Source organism: Podarcis muralis, chromosome 11, assembly GCF_964188315.1.
Source record: "Podarcis muralis chromosome 11, rPodMur119.hap1.1, whole genome shotgun sequence".
NCBI lineage: Eukaryota > Metazoa > Chordata > Lepidosauria > Squamata > Lacertidae > Podarcis > Podarcis muralis.
This window is the reverse complement of record NC_135665.1, coordinates 36,672,208-36,691,972: the sequence shown is the minus strand read 5'-3', so window position 1 is coordinate 36,691,972 and position 19,765 is coordinate 36,672,208. Positions and strand designations below refer to the sequence as shown.

The 19,765-nt window shown below is 41.1% G+C and overlaps 2 protein-coding genes across 4 annotated transcripts in view; both read right to left on the bottom strand.

Moving 5' to 3' along the window:
- FCHO2 (FCH and mu domain containing endocytic adaptor 2) overlaps positions 1 to 5,040 on the bottom strand; it is a 69,689-nt gene extending 64,649 nt beyond the window's left edge. The window contains exon 1 of one of the 2 annotated variants that reach the window (XM_077936281.1): positions 4,782 to 5,040. In XM_077936281.1, coding sequence (XP_077792407.1) covers positions 4,782 to 4,814 — 33 coding nt within the window. In that variant the 5' untranslated portion in view covers positions 4,815 to 5,040. The remainder of the gene's footprint in view (positions 1 to 4,781) is intronic. The other variant, XM_077936280.1, reaches the window with a different exon arrangement.
- An 8,873-nt stretch (positions 5,041 to 13,913) lies between these two features.
- TNPO1 (transportin 1) overlaps positions 13,914 to 19,765 on the bottom strand; it is a 36,405-nt gene continuing 30,553 nt past the window's right edge. For both annotated transcript variants that reach the window (XM_028747975.2, XM_028747976.2), the window contains one exon: positions 13,914 to 19,118. The gene's annotated coding sequence lies outside the window, so the exon portion shown is untranslated. The remainder of the gene's footprint in view (positions 19,119 to 19,765) is intronic.

The following is a 19,765-nucleotide window of genomic DNA, read 5'->3' as shown; positions in this document are numbered from 1 at the left end:
GAAGTCTCAGTGCTTAACAGTGCCGTACTACTTTCAGCCTATAAAACTAGAAGAATTATGAATTAAAATACTTCTTCCAATGGAACAATAATTGCATGTTCATTGTATATGTTCATTATATCTGCACTGCAAATAAGCCCACAAAAGTTACTAGCCTACAAAAATATTTACTAGTCTGCTGGAGCTGGCAGAGTAAGACTAGAGAGCTTTATCCCTTATCCAGTATGTCCAGAAGAAAGCAGCCTAAATAGTGAAGAATCTGGAAACCAAGAGCTATCAGCAATGGTGGAAAGAGAGGGGTGTACTCAGCACCGAGAAGAGAAGATCAAAAAGTAACATTATAACTGCCTTCAATTATCTAAAGGGTTGCAATGTGGAAGATGGAGCAGACTTGTTCACTGTTACTCCAGAAGGCAGGACTAGACGCAGTGAGTGGAAATTGCAAGGAAGCAGATTTTGATTAAACATGCAGAGAAACCTCCTAACAGCAAGAGATGTTCAACATTAGAATAGCCTGTCTTGGCAAGCTCTTCTTTGCTCGATGGCTGGATGGTTTTCTCTCTCAGGGATGCTTTTGAGCAGTGGGCTAGACTTAGCAATGAACATATCAACCTATTTTCTTTTCGTGCCAGTGCTGATGTGCTCAAGTCAGGGCTTTCTTTGCAGTTTTTTTAAAGGTCCCTTTCCAATTTATGAACTGTATTATAGAATGTGGTATTTGGATTTTGCCTTAACTAGTTTATATACACACGGCACCTATACACTGTAAGCAAACAGCAAAAATCAACCAAGTCACACAATCTACGTGCATTGGGATTTGCTGCCCATTAAATCCACATCACAGTCTGGCATATTTCCTTCATTGTATTAGGAATGATGTATTGGTTGGGCTGATAGTGGGTTACCTACGTAAAAACAAGAATCACTAAAAACAAAACTAAAAGCTATAATTAAAAAACAATTAAACATTAATAGAAGTAAAACTATATACACGTATAAAATCTGTTTAAAACATACAAATAATTACAATAAAAACAGCACAGCACCAGCCCTTTCATCAAAAGCAGTCAATTCCCAAAAACTTGTTGGAACTAGAATGTCTTTACCTGCCAGCAGAAGGACAAGGAGAAAGCCAGTGTAGTTTCTCCAGGGAGGAAGTTTCAGAGTAATGAATATATATCTCAAAGACATATAATAGTCCAAAGTATCAGACCTGACATATTTTATTATGAAAAGTAATTAACAGAATAGTTGCAGTCAGTTCTGCAAATTTTGGGATTATTTATATTAGCCCTGTTACCTTCTACCCTCATTGACAAATCAAGTGTCAGAGTGAGTGAAAAATCATATACATTGTATGTGTGTCCCTATATACATTTCAGGCAAAGTCACTGGGATAACAGTTATAACTTTGAAACCATTTTATAGAATAGAATTGTAGAGTTGGAAGGGGCCCCAAGGGTCATCTAGTCCAACTCCCTGCAATGCAGGAATGTTCTATCATTGTTCCATCACTAATGAGTTTCAAAAACAAGAGGGACCTGCAGCACAATGTTGCAGTATATTCAGAGAACCCAGAATAGGAGCCTTTAAATGCTTTTCAGGCCTTGGGGCAAAGTGAATTTCAGGAGTTTCTGTCCCTGCTGGCCTTCTACAGCTGTGTTACATAGCACTAGAGAGTTGCCAGTGTCAGACTCAATACTCTCTTAGCTATGAAGTGGAGGAGGGCACTCAGCTGAGGAGGTGGGTGCTGAATAAGTCAATTCCCTCTCCTCCTCTGCCCTTCATTTGCTTTTTGCTTTCTTTTACAACTGACAGAAATATTGTATTCTAGTGATTAGATCAGCTTTTCTCAACCTTAGGTCCCCTCATGTTGTTGGACTACAACTCCCATCATTTCTAGCTAGCAGGGTCAGTAGTCAGGGATGCTGGGAGTTGTAGTCCAAAAACAACTGCGGATCCAAGGTTGAGAAAGGCTGTGTTGGACTAGGACTTGGAAAAGCAGAGCTGAAAACCACACTCAACCACACTCTCTCTAAGCCTAACTGACTTTACAGTGTTGTTGTGAGGATAAATGGACTGGGAGAGAACCATGTATTGCAGCTTGAGCTCCTTGGAGGAAAGGTGAGCTCTAAATATTATAACTGATTAAGTAAAATGGAAATTCCACATCTTAAACTGTTCTCAGACATAGACTTGACTGATAGATTCACAGTCTACCAATTTATTTATTTATTTAGATCCTCCCCCACCCATCTCTTTGTAGGCTAAACTCTTACCAATGTTCTGTAAATTCCCAGGTTCTTGTTAGCAGTTTTACTTTTCTTTTCATTAATAAATTTATAAAATTCTGTATATCTAGGGCACTCCTCATGGAAGCAGAAAAAACTAGCTTATTTTGGGGTGGCTCCATTTTGTTTTGAAACTAATAAGCACTCAACCACTTGGTGTACCCTAGAGTTTGGAGCAGAGTTTCTGTTTTTAGAAATGTTTCTAGGGAAAATATAGTGAAGGTAGATTTCATCTATAAGAAACAAATATTTTCACTCAACATCATGGCCACAATACCTCATACAGAATGCTTTTCTATGGAGTCAGTTCAAACGTTCCGTTACAAAGTAGTATTCATGATCTACTTTTAAATAGGCCTTTAGTCTCATCAAAATTAGAAACATTCATTTGCCAGTGTTTTTCCCTTGAAATTGACACCAGTTAAACCTGGATTCAGTTAAACCTTTATTTGTTAAACCTAATAATTAAGTTATTAGCATTATCTGTTTCTGACACCAAGAAGGTAACTGTTCCTGACACCAAGAAGGTATGTAGGTTTTCAGTAATGGCAGTATATTCTTCTCCAGCAATGGCCAACAATTGCCACATATTTCACACTCTTAAAAAAACCCCAATCACCACCACCACCCAACTGTAAAATACAGGAACAGAAAATACAGGCAATAAGTATGAGGAAACAATAGGTTATATATTCTGACTTTTATATCATAAAAGGACTAGATCATGGACATAATGAACGTACAGATATCTGCAGAACTGCCACCCCAAATATACTACCAATATCTGTAACAGATACTTCCTTCAAAAGATGTCATTTGAAATACATTCAGCCATATATAAACATTTATAAAGCCATAATCAACATTTCAGTTGATTCTGAAACAGTTGGTCACATTTCTTGTCTCAAAATGCCCCAAGATATCTAAGGTTGAAATCCTGCGCACACTTACTATAGTGTACACCACAATGAATTCAGATGGACTTTCTCTTGAGTAAGCATGTAAGGATTCTGTCACTTCTGCTGCAAATCCATATATGTCTACTCAGAAGTAAGTCCCATAAAGGTAAATGGCAGACAGCAACCACAATTGGGTACTAATTCACAAAATTCCTAAGCAGCAATTCACTGGGACTCCGAGCTTTCAGAGAAAAGCAAATCCAATTTAAGGAAATCAAAGCTGAATGAGCATTCTTAGAAACTTTATATGGACAAAAATTTTGTGACACTTTTATGATAGCAGATATTCCAAGGCAACATCTAATTATTTTATTAGTAACCTATCCATGCTATTTAAATCATTACATGAAACTACTAGCTTGCTGTTCTTCTGAATCATGAAGTGCAGAAGAGGCAGAGAAAAAGAGCACAAGCTGTATGTTCTTGTATACAGTTTGATTCCTGGAAAGCACAGGTACACTAACACAGTGTCTCTGAAAGAAAGCACGTATAAAGGATATTTTTTAAAAACCCCAAACCAGGTTTGCTCTGTAGTTAGGTGATTATGTTGATTCTACTACATACTGTTAAAAACCTCTAACCGCTTAACTCAAAAGTCATGTAATAAGCACATAAAAATTCAATATCCAGACAGTGACTTGAAGTTCCTATCATTACTTCATCTCTTTGGTTCCTTTGCTAAGAAGTTTTATATATAATGGATTATTATAGTCATAAATAAAGACCTCGTCTTGCTTTTTTTAAAAAAACCAAACATAAACAAGACCTTTAAAAAAAGCACCACCACAATGGAGTAGTTTCGGATTCCACAAGACACTGAAGATTCACCAGCGGGATTTAGTAGAAGAGTCAAGGGAAGGAGGATCCCGAGTAAACTTCCACTGAGCGAAGAAGCCTCAGTTTCTGGGGTTTTGTCAGCGAGAGTGAAGAAGAGGAAAAGTAAACAACCTCACCCAGCAGCCTGGCCCCGTCCCGCCGCCGCCGCCTCGAGAGACGCCCCTCGGGGACAGGAGGGCACATTTTAAGCCGCCACCCCCCCCCCCCCAGTCACCCTCCTCTCGGGGCAAAGCAACAGGTGCCCTGGACTTCCTTCCCAGCCAGGGAGAGAGAGAGCCGGGGAAGGCAGGCACCCTCAGCACAGGAGCCACACAAGGGCACTGGCTTGGGATAAGCTCCCGCCACACAAGCCAGTCGTCCCCTCATGCCGGCCTCGCTCGCTCGCTCGACCCCCCCCCCCGCTGGCACTGGCCCCGGAGCGGCCCGTGAGGTAAAAGCCGAGGCCGCCGCACTTCGCAGCGCCCCCCGTATCCCAACCCGTCGCCGCGGCAGGCCCGAACCCTGCCCCGAAGGTGGCGCAAGAGCCGGGAAGGAGAAGAGGCAGAGGCGCCGCTGCCGCCGGGCTCCGGGTCGCCTCTTCTCCCTCCCCGCGCTTCTTTTCCATTGTGCGTGACACGGTCCGGCCCCTGAGGAAAGGAGAGCGCGGGGGGGGGGGGGAGGGAAGGGAAGCCAAAAAAAAACCACAGCTCCTCACCCAGAAACTCTCCACAAAGTACGCCATGACCATCTCGCTGACTCGGCCCGGCCCCGTCCGACACAGCCACCGGGAATTGGGGGTGGGGAGAAAGAGGGAACCGCCGCGCGCCGCCCTTCCCTTCACGGCACAACAACTCCTCCTCCTCGTCCTGCTCTAACTCTGTCCCCTCTCCTTCGCCCTCTGTCCACAGAGGCGAGCTCAGCCAGCCAGCTCCAAGGGGCGCATGCGCCAGGTTGCCGGCCAAGGCGCGCGCACCGCGGCTCGGCACAACACGGGCGGCGCAGGAACGGCCGACTTCCCTGGCGAAGGGAGGGAGCAGGCGCGGAGAGGCGGATGTGCAGGATTCGAGAGGGGCGGGGCGGAGGAGCGAGGGAGGGAGGGAGGCCCAGCTTATGGGGCAGCGGCCGGCGCCGAGGCTCGGAGGGTGGGCGGGCGAGTCGAGGAATGCTGTGCGTCTGAGGGGGGGTGGTGTAGAAGCGGGGTATCCCCCCCTCCCACCGCACCCAGGGATATCTTAATATAATGCGCCCTGGGGAGCTTTCCGGATGGAAAGGCATCAACAACGCAGGTTTTAAGAAGGCGACTTTTCCCAACAGGTGTGGAGGGAAGCCGCGGGGGGGGGGGGGATAAAGCAACAGAGGAGGCTGAGCCACTGGTCAGAGTTCAAGCAATTCTGGTCCACGCTGAGGCTTTTTTGGTTGGCTTCGGCAGTGGTGTGATGGTAGAGAAGACCCCCAAGCCCACCTGTTGCTGCTCAAGCATCATGTTCTTACACTGGCCCATCATCAGTGGCCCATGGGAAGGACACAAGCAGAGCATGACATGTTCCCTGCCCACTTGCCATTCCCACAAAGGCTGGGGACATAGTAGAAAGGGACCCCTGACCATTTGGTTCCAGTCGTGGCCGACTCTGGGGTTGCAAAGCTCATCTCGCTTTATTGGCCGAGGGAGCCGGCGTACAGCTTCCGGATCATGTGGCCAGCATGACTAAGCCACTTCTGGCGAACCAGAGCAGCGCACGGAAACGCCGTTTACCTTCCCGCCGGAGCGGTACCTATTTCTCTACTTGCACTTTGATGTGCTTTCGGAGCTCACCCCATCACTGGGATTCGAACTGCTGACCTTCTAATGTGGCAAGTCCTAGGCTCTGTGGTTTAACCTACAGTGCCACCCGCGTCCCTGGCTGGGGACATACCATACATTTAAAGCACATCCACCGCCAGCTGCAAAGAGTTGTGGGAACTGTAGTTTACCCTTTCAGAGCTACTATTCCCAGCACCCTTAAACAAGTGCTCCCAGGATCTGGGTTGTGGGTAGGTGTGCTTTAAATGGAATGTGCACCAGCCAAATCCATATAACAAATAATAACCCTATATCACAGTAAGCATTTTTTTACTAACGGTGGCAGTGCCAAGCCAGGTTTTTTCTCAGCCCTGCTCCCACTTTGCATACACTGAAGAGGACTGGAGGACTGAGATGGTTGCTTGCTATTTTTTGTCATTTTAGTGGGTCATAATAAATAATTGCTTTTGATGGCAGTTGAACCCTTAGCCAAGTACTGTATGTTAATCTAATCAACCACTTACAGGCTGGTTAGCTTAAAGTCTGTTCCATACAAACTAGTAGAAAGCATTGTAAAGACAAAGTTGCCATGCATATAGAAGAACAAGTCTTGCTGAAGGAGAATCAGCATGGCTTCCGAAAGGGTAAATCCTATTATACTATTTGGGTGTCAACAAGCTCCTTGGGGAGTAAGGGCAGGATATTAATAGAATAAATAAATAAAATAGATGTGGATGATCCAACCAACAATGCTGAGAGTAAGAGAAAACATGATAGAGGTGTATAAGATTATGTATGATGGGGGGGGGGGGGAATAGAGAAGGCAAAGTTTTTCTACTGCTCTCATACAATTAGAATCAAGGTCCAACCAATGAAGTGGAATGTTTGAAAATTCAGGACAGACAAAAGAAACAACTTATTTGCACAGTACATACAGTGGTACCTCGGGTTACATACGCTTCAGGTTACATACGCTTCATGTTACAGACTCCGCTAACCCATAAATATTACCTCAGGTTAAGAACTGCTTCAGGATGAGAACAGATATCGTGTTCCGGCGGCGCGACGGCAGCAGGAGGCCCCATTACCTAAAGTGGTGCTTCAGGTTAAGAACAGTTTCAGGTTAAGTACGGACCTCCGGGACGAATTAAGTACTTAACCTGAGGTACCACTGTACTCAACTATAAAATTTTGCTCCCATAAGATTTAGTGATAGCCACCAACTTGGATTGCTTTAAATGAGGCTTAGACAAATTTGGGGTCAGGGCTATCAACTGTTACCAACCATTGCGGCAGTGTTTGATCTCTGCTGTTGGCAATAGTATGCCTCTGAGTTGCTGGGAATCATCACAAGTGTGCGGAGTGTTGTTGCATTCTTGTGCTACTTACGGGCTTCCCATAGGCATCAGGCTGGCCACTGTTAGAATGAAATGTTGAACTATTTTTGTTTGGGCAAGCCTATCCAGATGCATAGGTGTTGACGTGTTTTAATATCTTTTGCTGTTAATTTTTATTCTTCGTATATGTTTGGCTTGGCAAATAGCAATCCTGGAGATGACATCATTGTCCCTGCCATGAAATAAGTGCCAGTGCCTTGTTGGCACCTGCTCCTGGCTCCACTACACCACTGTTTTTGTAGGAACAGACAAAACATGGCAAACCCTGCAATAGCAAGTAGGCTTGATCTAGGTCCAACCTAGTGAAGTCAGCATGTGCATTGTCTCAGTACAGTATATCTTTTTCTAACAGAACTGAGTTGTGATACTTGGATTTTATGTTGGTGCTCTGTGGATAAGGACACCAAATGTGTCTGGGAAGCTCTTGATGTCTGGAAGATGTTATCCAGACTGAACATGAGAAAACAGGAGAAAAATAGCTAGTTATGCTAAGCAGGTGAATTTCTATAATCAACGCTGGAAGTTCATTTTCAATTTTTGCTGCTGGTATAGGCTTCTTGCAGCTTGATGATCAAGGGCTTGCAGCTTAATGATCTTCTTCCCATCTTTAACAGTAATGCTTTTTTAAACCTTGAAGTCCTTATGTACAGCTATTAAACGTACAGGAAGACTGGTCTTGCATTTCTCTATTTTTTTCTCTGTGTCTTTTATACAGTTCCACACAATTCTTCATATATGTGCCTTTGCAGAGCACTTTTGGGTGCAGTTTCTAGAGCTCTCTGGTCACAGAACTTTTCTTTCCATTTTTCTCTTGACACTTTTGAATTATGTTATTATTTTCTTATTTATTAATTTGCATACTGCCCATAAATCTCAGGACAGTTCACAAGATAAAACTTGTGTGCATCTCTCATTTTTCTTCTGTCATGGCAACAGGGAATGTCATCTGAAATTTTCTGTAGAATTTGGAATTTTGTGGCATTTCTATTTCACTATGTATTTCATTCAGTTCAATTGATACCCCACCCTTCCTCCCTAAGGAGCCCAGGGATTGTAACACTCAAATAATGAGGTTAGTGAGAAAGTACTTGCCCTTTCAGAAACTCTGTGAATTTTTCTCTAGAGCTTGATTCTATCCCCGCCCCCCTTAAGAGAGAGCTCTTCCCTTTTCCTCATTTAGTTTAAGCCGGCATTGTCCTCATTTTTAGTTTGTGCAAGTTCTTCTCAGTCTTCAAATTCTGGAGTCCTTTAAAATATGCTTTTCCAATGGCAAATTCACCACTACTGCTCATAATCAATGCCCACATTATTAAAACCCACTAAGTATGCACACCACAATTGTTCCTTGAGGCTTTGGGTGTCATTATGGGAAAGGGTTTGGTTGCTCTGATTTCAGACTGACCTGCGAAACCCCAGGCACCACCTCCATGGCTGCTTGAGAACTAACTCAACTTCTGCCTTTCTAATACCTGCTGTCAAAGGTTCAGTTTTAAGCTTGTCCCCAATAATGACAGAAAACACTGGACTGTTTAACTAACATTATGTTTTACACTGCTTTATAATAATTATTATTATTAACTGGTACTCACCTTGAAGTTGTTACAGTACGCGACACATTTTTAACATTTTGAGGACCCTTTAGTATCCCCAGAAAAAAGCACTGTTTTAGCTTCAAGATCACCTCAAATGTGTTCTTTATTGACTTCTTGATATGCCCAATATGTGTACCATTTTTCAGACATACATTCTGATTTTAATCAGCCTCTGCCAGAAATTCCTTCTTAATCAGAACTGGGGAGCCTGTGGCCTCCCATAGGTTTAATTCCAACTTCTATAAACCCTGGCCAGCATGTGAGTAGTCAAGAATTATGGAAGTCCAGCATTCTTAGGAGGGCCTCAGCCTCCCCATTCAGGTTCTAAATACTAAAACATGGTTGTTAGCTGTACAAACTGCTCATACCCCCCCATTCACCCAATGGCACCTCCAGCACTGCAGTTTCAGTGGTACAAACACCCTGTAGCCCCAGTATCTCAGATTTTTGGGTCACAATGGTACTTGTAGTCACTCAAATGGCTTTGTTTATGATGCCTTCTTCGGCACTGGTCCCACTGGTCAGCATGTCACTTTAGTAATGTCCTAGATATCAGCCCTGTGTATGAAGAGGATAAATCTTCAAGACATCTGATGATGTGGACTCCAGTTCACAAAAGCTTTTGTCATAATACATCTTTAAAGTGCCCCAAGAGAGTTTTCGCTTTCAGCTATTATCTAAAAGCCTAAAACTGGGCTCAAGCTTTATAAAAACAAATGAGTTAATGCATGTCATTTCTGCTCCTTCCTACAATGTAGAAAAGTCCAACAAAATCACCAACTGAAATTGGCGAGAAAACATACACCCAAGAGAAAAAATCAATTGGGTGAGAAGTGGGGGGGGGGCTGGTTGCAAAGGGGGGGGGGATTCTTTGGCCAGTTTTGCTAATTGAGTTTTTAAAAGAAAGAATACTGGTCTTTTTACATTCCTGAGATTAAAATCCAATATAAAAGGCATGCTTATTTTGAAAAGTGATTATATGGTTGAGTGGTTTATTCTAGATTTAATAAATTGTTCTCAGCCAGGCTGAAAATCTTGTTCGTTAAGCTGCATTCCTTACATACCATATTAAAAGTGAAATGCATAATGAACTGTACACCTTGAGAATGTTCTCCTTTTGAATCCTTGTTCAAATGACTTATGTTCAGAGATGTGGAAGCGTTTATGTCTCATTTTTATTGCTCGTTTTACAAAATGAACAAGCTCTCCCCTCACTCTCAAGATTCAGGATTCATTCACCAGCCCCTTTGCTCACAATGCTAATGCTGCAGCAGAGGAATAACGCTGCCCGGGATCTCATTTATACAAATTTCCATCTTCCTTCCACCACTCAGCTCCTTTTGTTGTTGTCTTGGTCATCCATGCATTTATTTGTTTTTTTGCCTATAGTCTTACCTGCAGCCCGGTGCCCATCTGGTATCTCCAATTTCTATCCATGTTATCTGCTATCATCACCTTCCTGCTCTCATTTCTCTTGTGCCAGATCTCCTGCTCCTTCGCTGAGAAAGCAGTTGCTTTTCTTCCTCATACCCTTCCTGTAGCATCTTGCTCTCACTGAAATCTGGCATTCCCCTCTGATGGCACTGCTGCTATTTGCCAGTCTTTTTCTCCCACACATCTCAGGCCAACACCCAGAGTAGTATACTTGGTCTTCTTGTCAAATCCTGCCAGACAGTTCTGATCTCTGAAGGTTTTCTCAGAATCTGTTCCCTTCTATCTCTCCATTTGCTTTGGTGTTTCTAATTCCCATCCCACTCCTTTAAATGCAAAGACAGATCTTGATATTTTTTTCTTGCTTTTGACATTTCCAATCCTGCTGACTTTCTTACCCAATATTCTCACCTCCAGTTCTGGACCATCTCCTCCCTCTGCTACCCTTTCCTCTTACCCTCTTCCAACTTACCACACTCTGTATATTTCCTTCTTTCGCCGCAACATAATTTCTTTCAACATTTCAGTTATGGATTAATTTTATACCCACTTCTTCAGTGTTGCTACAGCCATGGCAGTGCACACTGACTCAGTCCTTCTTGTAACCTGAGGTCTATTTTGCTTCTCAAAAGCATTGTTCCACCCCACCTCATCTCACTTGCCATTACCACCTTAATTCCACTACCTTATAAAAGGTAAAGGTACCCCTGCCCGTACGGGCCAGTCTTGACAGACTCTAGGGTTGTGCGCCCATCTCACTCAAGAGGCCGGGGGCCAGCGCTGTCCGGAGACACTTCCAGGTCACGTGGCCAGCGTGACATCGCTGCTCTGGCGAGCCAGAGCCGCACACGGAAATGCCGTTTACCTTCCCGCTAGTAAGCGGTCCCTATTTATCTACTTGCACCCGGGGGTGCTTTCGAACTGCTAGGTTGGCAGGCGCTGGGACCGAGCAACGGGAGCGCACCCCGCCGCGGGGATTCGAACCGCCGACCTTTCGATCGGCAAGCCCTAGGCGCTGAGGCTTTTACCCACAGCGCCACCCGCGTCCCTCTACCACTACCTTATACCTATTAACAAATAAAAACTTTGAACCACTCAGTGCTTCTCATCAGCATTAATCCTCCTACGCCACTGAAGTTTCTTCTGCTCCCCAGCTCAGGATTCAGTGTGCGTTAGTGAACTGTGGAAACCATTCTGGCATTGGCAATCTTCTCAAGTTTTTGCCACGGAATGGTTTTAATAGCTCTCTGTCAGCCTGTAGCTATCAGGCTACAATATATGCAGATGCAGTCTCCTCAAAAAACCTTGCACATCATAATAATTACACACACACACACACACACACCTATTTAACTTCCCCAATAACATGTTCATACTACATGTCCTAGTTCTCTTCAAATTCCGTTGCAATCCACCTAGACCCTGAACACCTTAGCCAAATGCTAGTCAAACACACTTTTAAAATTGAAACATCTAGTATAGTTTAGTTTCCACAAAATATTATCTATGATTGGCTAATACAAAAATTAAAAAATCAGGTCTTAAAATAGGAGTTTATGCTTTTATATGTCCATTTTAGACTCCAGTTTTGGTGGGTTTTACTGACAAAAGCCTGATAATTCTACAAGTACTTCATTCTTTCCCAGTGCACATCCATTTAGTACCTTCCCTTCTGCAGCGATAGCACTGTCATTCCAACCTTATTCTGCTAATTATAACTAGGATGCTTCCACCGTTTTTCAGCTATCTTCCAGTGTTTTATTACATTTTTGTAAGAAATGTATTTTATTAAAATATTACATTATAGGTGAAAACCAGTATGCATGTTTTATAAATATAAATGACATTTGTCTAATTATTTGGTCAGGCTAATTATCACCTGCACTTCACTTTAGGATGGAACACGATGTAAAGGTATTTCCCCCCAGTGCTCTAAGTTCCAAGACTTTGTTGCTATGAAGTTACAGTGCTCCCTTGCTTCATGTTACTACGTCCACTTTTCCAAGTGCCACGCTGAATGCAGCTGCTCAAGTATCTCAAGCACAAAGTGACTGGTGTCCTTGACGTTACTTCTGATATGTGAGTCCCCACTTGTATGCAGGTCAAGCCCTGGTGGTTGGAATAGAAGGGCCACTAGCATTTTGCCTTTTGTGCTGGCACCTTTATTTACTGTTCTTAGAAGGCTACCAGTTTAAACATAGGATAGAGAGGCTTGTGGATTTCTTTAAGAGGCCCACTACCATTTCTCCATAATAGTTCAAGCATTAATATGCCAGTTTTGTGCCCTTTTAAAAACCATGGGAGCAAACCAATAAACCTTTAAGGAAGAAAAATACTGCAGCAAACACTAAAAAGACAATGGAACACCATTTTGCAAGCTTTTCTAAACCCCGGACACGGATTCCTTCCCCCCTTTTTTGTTTGAAAGAAAAAAGGCAAACTGTCCCCAAACACCATGCAATCTTCTCCACAATTCATTTTACATTAGGACAGTTCATGCTGTCAGTGCATTTGCCTTCAAGTTTTCTGATGATCTTAGACAAGCCACAATCTCTCACTTTACTGAAAACATGTTAAGAAAGTTTAAATACCAGCTTAACATTCAACTGGCTAAATATGTTCCTGTTCTGAATGTGAAGTCTGATTTCAAATAAATGTTAGTGTGACATCTTCAAATCTCACTGCTTTCGTCTGTCTGCTGCTGCTACAAAGACAAAAAAAAACCCAAAGCAAATTGAAATAAGAAACAGTACTGCTAAGTCTACACATTGGCTGTGTTCACAAATCATGCTAAATCATGCTTTAGTGAAATAAGAATGGAGTAGAAAGAAGCCACAGCAAGCCTTGGGCTAACACATTCCCCCATCTTTTTCTTCCTCCTGCATGGCTAAGTTCACAACTTTGGCAAAGCTTACTTTCAGTTTCCTCGAACCCCAGCATGTCATGCTACCTAGACCACAAATGATGGTTTATCCCTATCTATGGTTAGTTTGAACAAGCTACCTTAAACACCCACAGTTCTAAGTTGGCTTGTTCAAAAACTGACCATATGAAGCAGGAATAAATAATAATGCATAAAGCACAACACAATAAGCAATTGTTTAGGGAAACTGAAAGATTTGTGGAGTGAGGAGGCAATGATGAAAAGGAGAGCATGTGAACACAAGGCTCAATGTGACTCTGTCCTGTCCCTTGAGAGCCAGTGTGGTGTAGTGGTTAAGAGCGGTAGTCTCATAATCTGGGGAACCGGGTTCGCATCTCTGCTCCTCCACACGCAGCTGCTGGGTGACCTTGGGCCAGTCACACTTCTTTGAAGTCTCTCAGCCCCACTCACCTCACAGAGTGTTTGTTGTGGGGGAGGAAGGGAAAGGAGAATGTTAGCCGCTTTGAGACTCCTGAAGGGGAGTGAAAGGCGGGATATCAAATCCAAACTCTTCTTCTTCGTCTTCTTTGCATCTCACAAAAACGTGATGTATCATTATGTGTGAATGGAAATGTTTTTAGCTATCACACTAAACTTCAAACCCAGCTGCTTCCTAATTTCAAAAGAAACTGAAAGCAACACAAGCATGTAATTCAGTTTAGAGCAAACCAATGATCTTGAATGAAGTCCTCCTCTTTCCATTAAGAATCAAGAGTGCAGCATCTATATTTAAACAAATTTTATTAACATCGTCAAGCAGTGATTAACATTCACATCTATTGTCACATCATACAAATGTAAATACAAAATTACTACATTACAATATATATTCTCTGCATGATCCAAAATATTTGGTGGCCCCAAAAAACTCTTTAGAATTCAGCAGCTTATCAAAAATCAAAACCATATTCTATTTAGAATGAAGTTGTGTTAGCAGAGGCAGACAGGAAAAATCAACTCAATACAGCTTTAGAGGTTGTGGAAGGATATGTTTGAAGGGAATATTCTAACATACAGAAAACACATTCAATTTAAAGCTTTCAAGCGTAACTCATACAACCTAAGTTGTCAGCAGAAAGATCTGGCTACTTCAACTATTGTTAGTACATCCAACTCTTTAACAATTAATTTTAGGCAGGTAGGAGTTAATTGAGAGAACTTTTGATTATGTTTTTTCCCCCCAGAGGGGGGCATGGAGAAGAAAGAGTGCCCTTAAGTTTTGGAGAGAGTGCCCTCAAAAATTAGCCAAGGATTTGTAGCTTTCTTGCACATCCAAGAGACCTCCATTCTTAAATGAACCGACATGTAAAGGTGTGGCATGCGTGGAAGGTAACATACCGTGAGTCCTGAAACGGATTTGCAAAGTAACGGTTTTGCGTAAGGAGTGCATTTGTCCAGCAAAACTAAACTAACCTCACCATTAGTTTCCCTGTCATGCACACACAGATCTAAGTATCTTTTAGTTTATTCTCTTAGTGAATAAAAGCTGCAATGTATGCCCTTATTAAAGTTTTATTCAGGACAGTCCAACCCTCATTTGCTCTGACAAGTAGAAAGAGCAAAACTGGGCTATGGACATAGCTCTGAAATGAAGAGTTATCTGAAACTGAGTGCAGTGTTGAGTAGAACTGTATTAATATGTAAAGATTATTTATATTTTCATTTCAACATTAAAGTATCCCAGGCAGCCAAATGCTTACACAGTACATAATAAATTCATATGCAAACAGCAACATTATCTTACAAGATTACTGCTTGGTATTCAGTAGCTCACAACAGCAGTCTGATCTCTGCTGAAGTTAACTGCTTAGTACTGCATTAAGAAGTGTTATTCTTTTGACTCTACATACTACGCTAAAAAGGTCTAGGCATCTACACAAGAAAAATATATCAGGAGGATTTATGCCAAGTTATAATTAATTTTAAAAATCAGGAACTTAACCTTTGCACTGCACAATGTGAAGCACTCTTTATGCTGATTTTTAGGTGCTATTCTGCGCAGGTGCATTCTTCTCTTAAGAAGAATGTTACAAATCTCTGTTAATACATTCAATATGAATAAAATAGGTGACTTATATTGAAGCACAGTCATTGCTGTTCCACAGTAAGTTAATTTAGATACGAGAGTTTAAGACATTAGGCAGTTCCTATATGAAAGACAAACTGGAACACGTAAGACACATTAGAAGCCTCTAGTTGAACAAAATGGGTAGAAGAGTATTTTACCTGAGATAAAACTAGTATGAATATTTCTTATCCAAACAGCAACGTAAGTTTCAGCTTTGGAAATCCTCTTACAAGTAGTATAAATCTAAATTACACAATATTTATGTAGCTTAAGTAATTCATGCTAATGCTAAATAAAAATTCAGAATTATCACAGTGTGTATCAATAGTGTTTGTTACAAAACTAAAATTACTTTATGTTTCTTTTTAAAAAATCCTATTGGCTATGTATTTGAAAACATTATTCTATGCATGTTGCCATGACTGCACCCTTTTATGGCTGCTATCCTCAGCATACTTACTTGGAAGCAAGTCCCATTTTAAAGGAATAGAATTTGCTTCATCATAAACATGCCAAAGCATCAGGGTGCAACAGATAGGATCTACATCTTATAACTGATGTCTACACACCAATTTAGAAAACAAATCAAGCTTAAAAAAACTTACAAAATGTATCCATTCCCCTTAGATTTAAAGAAATGAAATGAACATTAAGATACTTCTTTCCCTTAATAGTTAAAGTGTACCACTAGAAAACCCTATAATATTAGACAAGTTTAACTGCAAAAGAGATGCATTTAAAATGTTTTAAAATACACTTTCTGTTACCAACTTAGGTTGATCAGCAGCTTTATTCACTGTTAGAATCCTTCAAAGCAAGGGGACCTTAGACATGGAAACAAAGGCATATATAAAAACAGTAAACACTGACCTCCTGAGGTTCCTACAACAAAAATATTCAAGTAGAAAATCTACATCACTTAGCAGCGGCTATTTCTGTAGTTTCGCACACTAAGCACTTTATTCACTGTGTAAGGAGCAGATTTAGTAAGCCGTGCTTGTAGCATGCCAAGAGGCAGAGAACACTGGAATGTAACAAAGACAAACTCACAAGTCTACCAGTATCAACATTCAGTCAACATTCAAATAACTGTCAAGACTACATGAAAAGATGCTTTATATATCCCATGATGCAATATAGTTGAATTACAATTGTTAGTGTTGTATCAGAGCTCTCCTCATCTCAAATTCTAACCCAAGTGGTTTCTGCAAATATGCTATACTTTACTCAGAATGAATATGTTTTGGTTTGCTATGAACTTAATAACAATAATTATCATTTTAACCACAATATTGCTTTCTTGTTTGTTACTTTTCTGCCTGATCAACTAAATCACAGTAGAACAGTCACTTCCTTCTACATTAACCCATGTAATAAAATTATATATATATATATGTATATATATTTATGTAAGTGGCTACTTAACAGTTCAACTTCACAACGGTAAAACAAATAAGTTTGTTTTAGAGAATTCCATATAGAAATTTTGGGCTAATGCTCTGTCTTCAGAAAGATTAATGCAAACCCTTGACTAAGGCAAGTTCCACCCTAAATATTTTCAGATTTCCTTTCTTAGGAACTGATGATTGGAAAAGCTACAACTCCAGTTTTCAGCCAAAAGAAAAGTTGTAGCTACTGACACAGCAAGTTAATTTTAAAGTAGATCACCACATGCAGTTTTATTCCAGTAGATTTCAAGACCTAGTAGCATTAATTCCATTCTTCATAGGCTCTCATATAGGACATGTATTAAAAAGGTCATTTTCAAGCATGTTTAATCCACTCAAATTTGTAAAGGAAAAAAAAAAGAGGAATGTGTAAGATTTATGCATGCTACCATGCATCAAACAAAAATTTGAAGCCAGATTTATTTAATTCACTCACACAAGATTGAACATCAGTGCAATGGCTAAATCATCCAACAACCTTTATAAGAACCAAATCATGCAAAGTCAGACCCTGCAAAAACAGTTTTCCAGTAGTTGTTTTTGCAATGCAAAGATGAGAAGCAAAAATGTAAGGCGGCTGTTATGGCTTTTTTTTCTTTTTCTTTTTTGCACAGATTAATTTTGCAGCACTTAAGGGAAAATGGAAACGTGTGGCTTTTGCCTCTGACCAGCAGAGTTATTGTCTCTCCATTTTCCTTTATCATCATCATGGGATATTCTTTATGCAATCTAAATTAATCACAACTTCCATTTTTTTTTAATAGTAACACAAGATCAAGTGTACCAGTTAGGTTTTCACATTCACAGTACGTAAGAAAATACACATGGAAAGAAAAGTAAAGGGTTAACTTAACAAGGATTTATTCACAGGAATACAAGTGAGTAGAGGGGGTGGGGAAACAGAAAAGCTAAAAACAAATGAAATGAAGAGGATCCAAACCAACTTTCACTCTGTAGCTTTTAACTTGCACCATTGTGTCCTCTCTAGGATACAAAGGGCCACCAACTTGCGCCAATACAGTGTAGATACCCTGCTTTACATCCACCAAATTATGCATCTCTTAAGATCATACTTTGCGGAGGAGAAAATTATAGAAAGGTAATACGTTGGGTGGGAATAAACACTGAAATGTAGCAATCATGTTATCAGTTTTCTACCATTGTCTTTACGTGCCAACTAACATTTATGTAGCCTTTAAACAGGTCTTACCATGTTAAGTCATTTTTAGGTTTGATAAAAATCACTAGTATAACCATGCAGAAAGCACATCACACTGACAGCACAGAGGCAATACTTTGCACAGCTATATCAGCTTTCCACATTGTGCAGGTTACACAATACAATATCAATCTTAATCCTAACAGATCCTAAAAAGATATTTTGAGGCCTAATTGTCACTACAGTATTTTATACCTATATTCCTAAGAAAAAATAAAATCCACAGAATCATAAAGGAATTTTAAACGCAGGGCTATACTGAATTGGTAAACTGCAACACAAAACTGGCGCAACATAAGTAAATGTATACCACTCTCACCCTTTGATGCAAGCATGCTACTTTCCCACTAAAAATACGCTTGATCACTATGATCCAAAATGCATGCCTGAACCTTAAACGGCACATTAAGAATTATGCCTTACTCTAGAAATTAAATCTAATGAAGTACAACCATCAAATCATATCCACTACCTTTGAAGTTTCAATGTTTTTTTTTAAAAAAGGTTCACCTTTCTTCTCTAATGCCCCTCCCCCCACCCAAAAAAATGAAAAGGAGTGACTCATTTGGCATCTTGCAGGTTGCTTCATTTTGTTCAAGTTAACCTTTATTACTTTATTATGGGGTTATTTAAATTTGTACGCTGCAAGTGCCTGCTCCTAATACAGGCAGCAAGCTTTATTTTAACTGTACTAACTTCATTTGTTTAGTTCTTCATTAACATGCAACACCTAGGAATCCCATCAAGATGAAACAATGCAGAAACCCCTTATTACGACACACCTTTTGCTCTCTGCAATCGCTACCCTTCGGTTTCCTTTATCGTGTCCACACAGTGTATTTCCTCTTTACATATCTCTATGGTTCAATTTTATAGTTTTCATTTTGGTACAGTTCCCCATAATATTGCAGAATGTGCTGTTGTAAATATATATTTATATATATATATATTGAGCTTCTTCACATCCAGTGCAGAGTTGTAACAGGAGACAGACTTCCACCCACAAAAGCTCCAGATGTTAAAACATTTCCCAACATCGGCTTAATACAGTGACGGCAACACCTCCCTCCCGCCCCTCCCAGTAGGCTTGGGATTGTACTGTATTCCCTACTGGTTTACCCTTCCCCCCAGTAAAGGGTAACATTTTTTTCCCTGGGTGTCGAGGCTCCCTCCCAGTCTTCCAGACTGAAGGACCTGAAAGAAGCAAGCAAGTCACAGATTTAGTGTTCGGAAAGCAAGTGTTTTAAAATAATGTTATCATTAAATACACCACTATCTGAATACATAGTGAAAAATGCAAAGTAATTAAGTTAAAAACATAAGAAGCTGCCTTATGCAGAGACAAACCTTCAAGGTCCATCCAACTCAGTACTGCCTACACCAACTGACAGCAATTCACAAGCGTTTCAGCCAAGGGCCATTCCCAAACTTATCTGGAGATGCCGAGATGAACTTGGGACCTTCTGCAGACATTAAGCCAGGCTTCCCCAACCTCAGCCCTCCAGATGTTTTGAGACTACAATTCCCATCATCTCTGACCACTGGTCCTGCTAGCTAGGGATCATGGGAGTTGTAGGCCAAAAACATCTGGAGGGCTGAGGTTGAGGAAGCCTGCACTAAACTATGGCCCTTCCCCAATGTGAACCCCCAAGAGAAAGTCACAGCAGTACTAATAGATTTAGAGTGATGTTCCATTTCCTTGCCTTCAACTTTCTTTTTATTAGCAAATGACAAGCAGTTTTCGCAGCTGGTACTCTCCTCTTTCTACTCCAAAGCCAGCTGAATTAACTTCCGAAGCGAAAGAAATCTCAGCAGAGAAACCATGCTGAGGCTGGACGGCC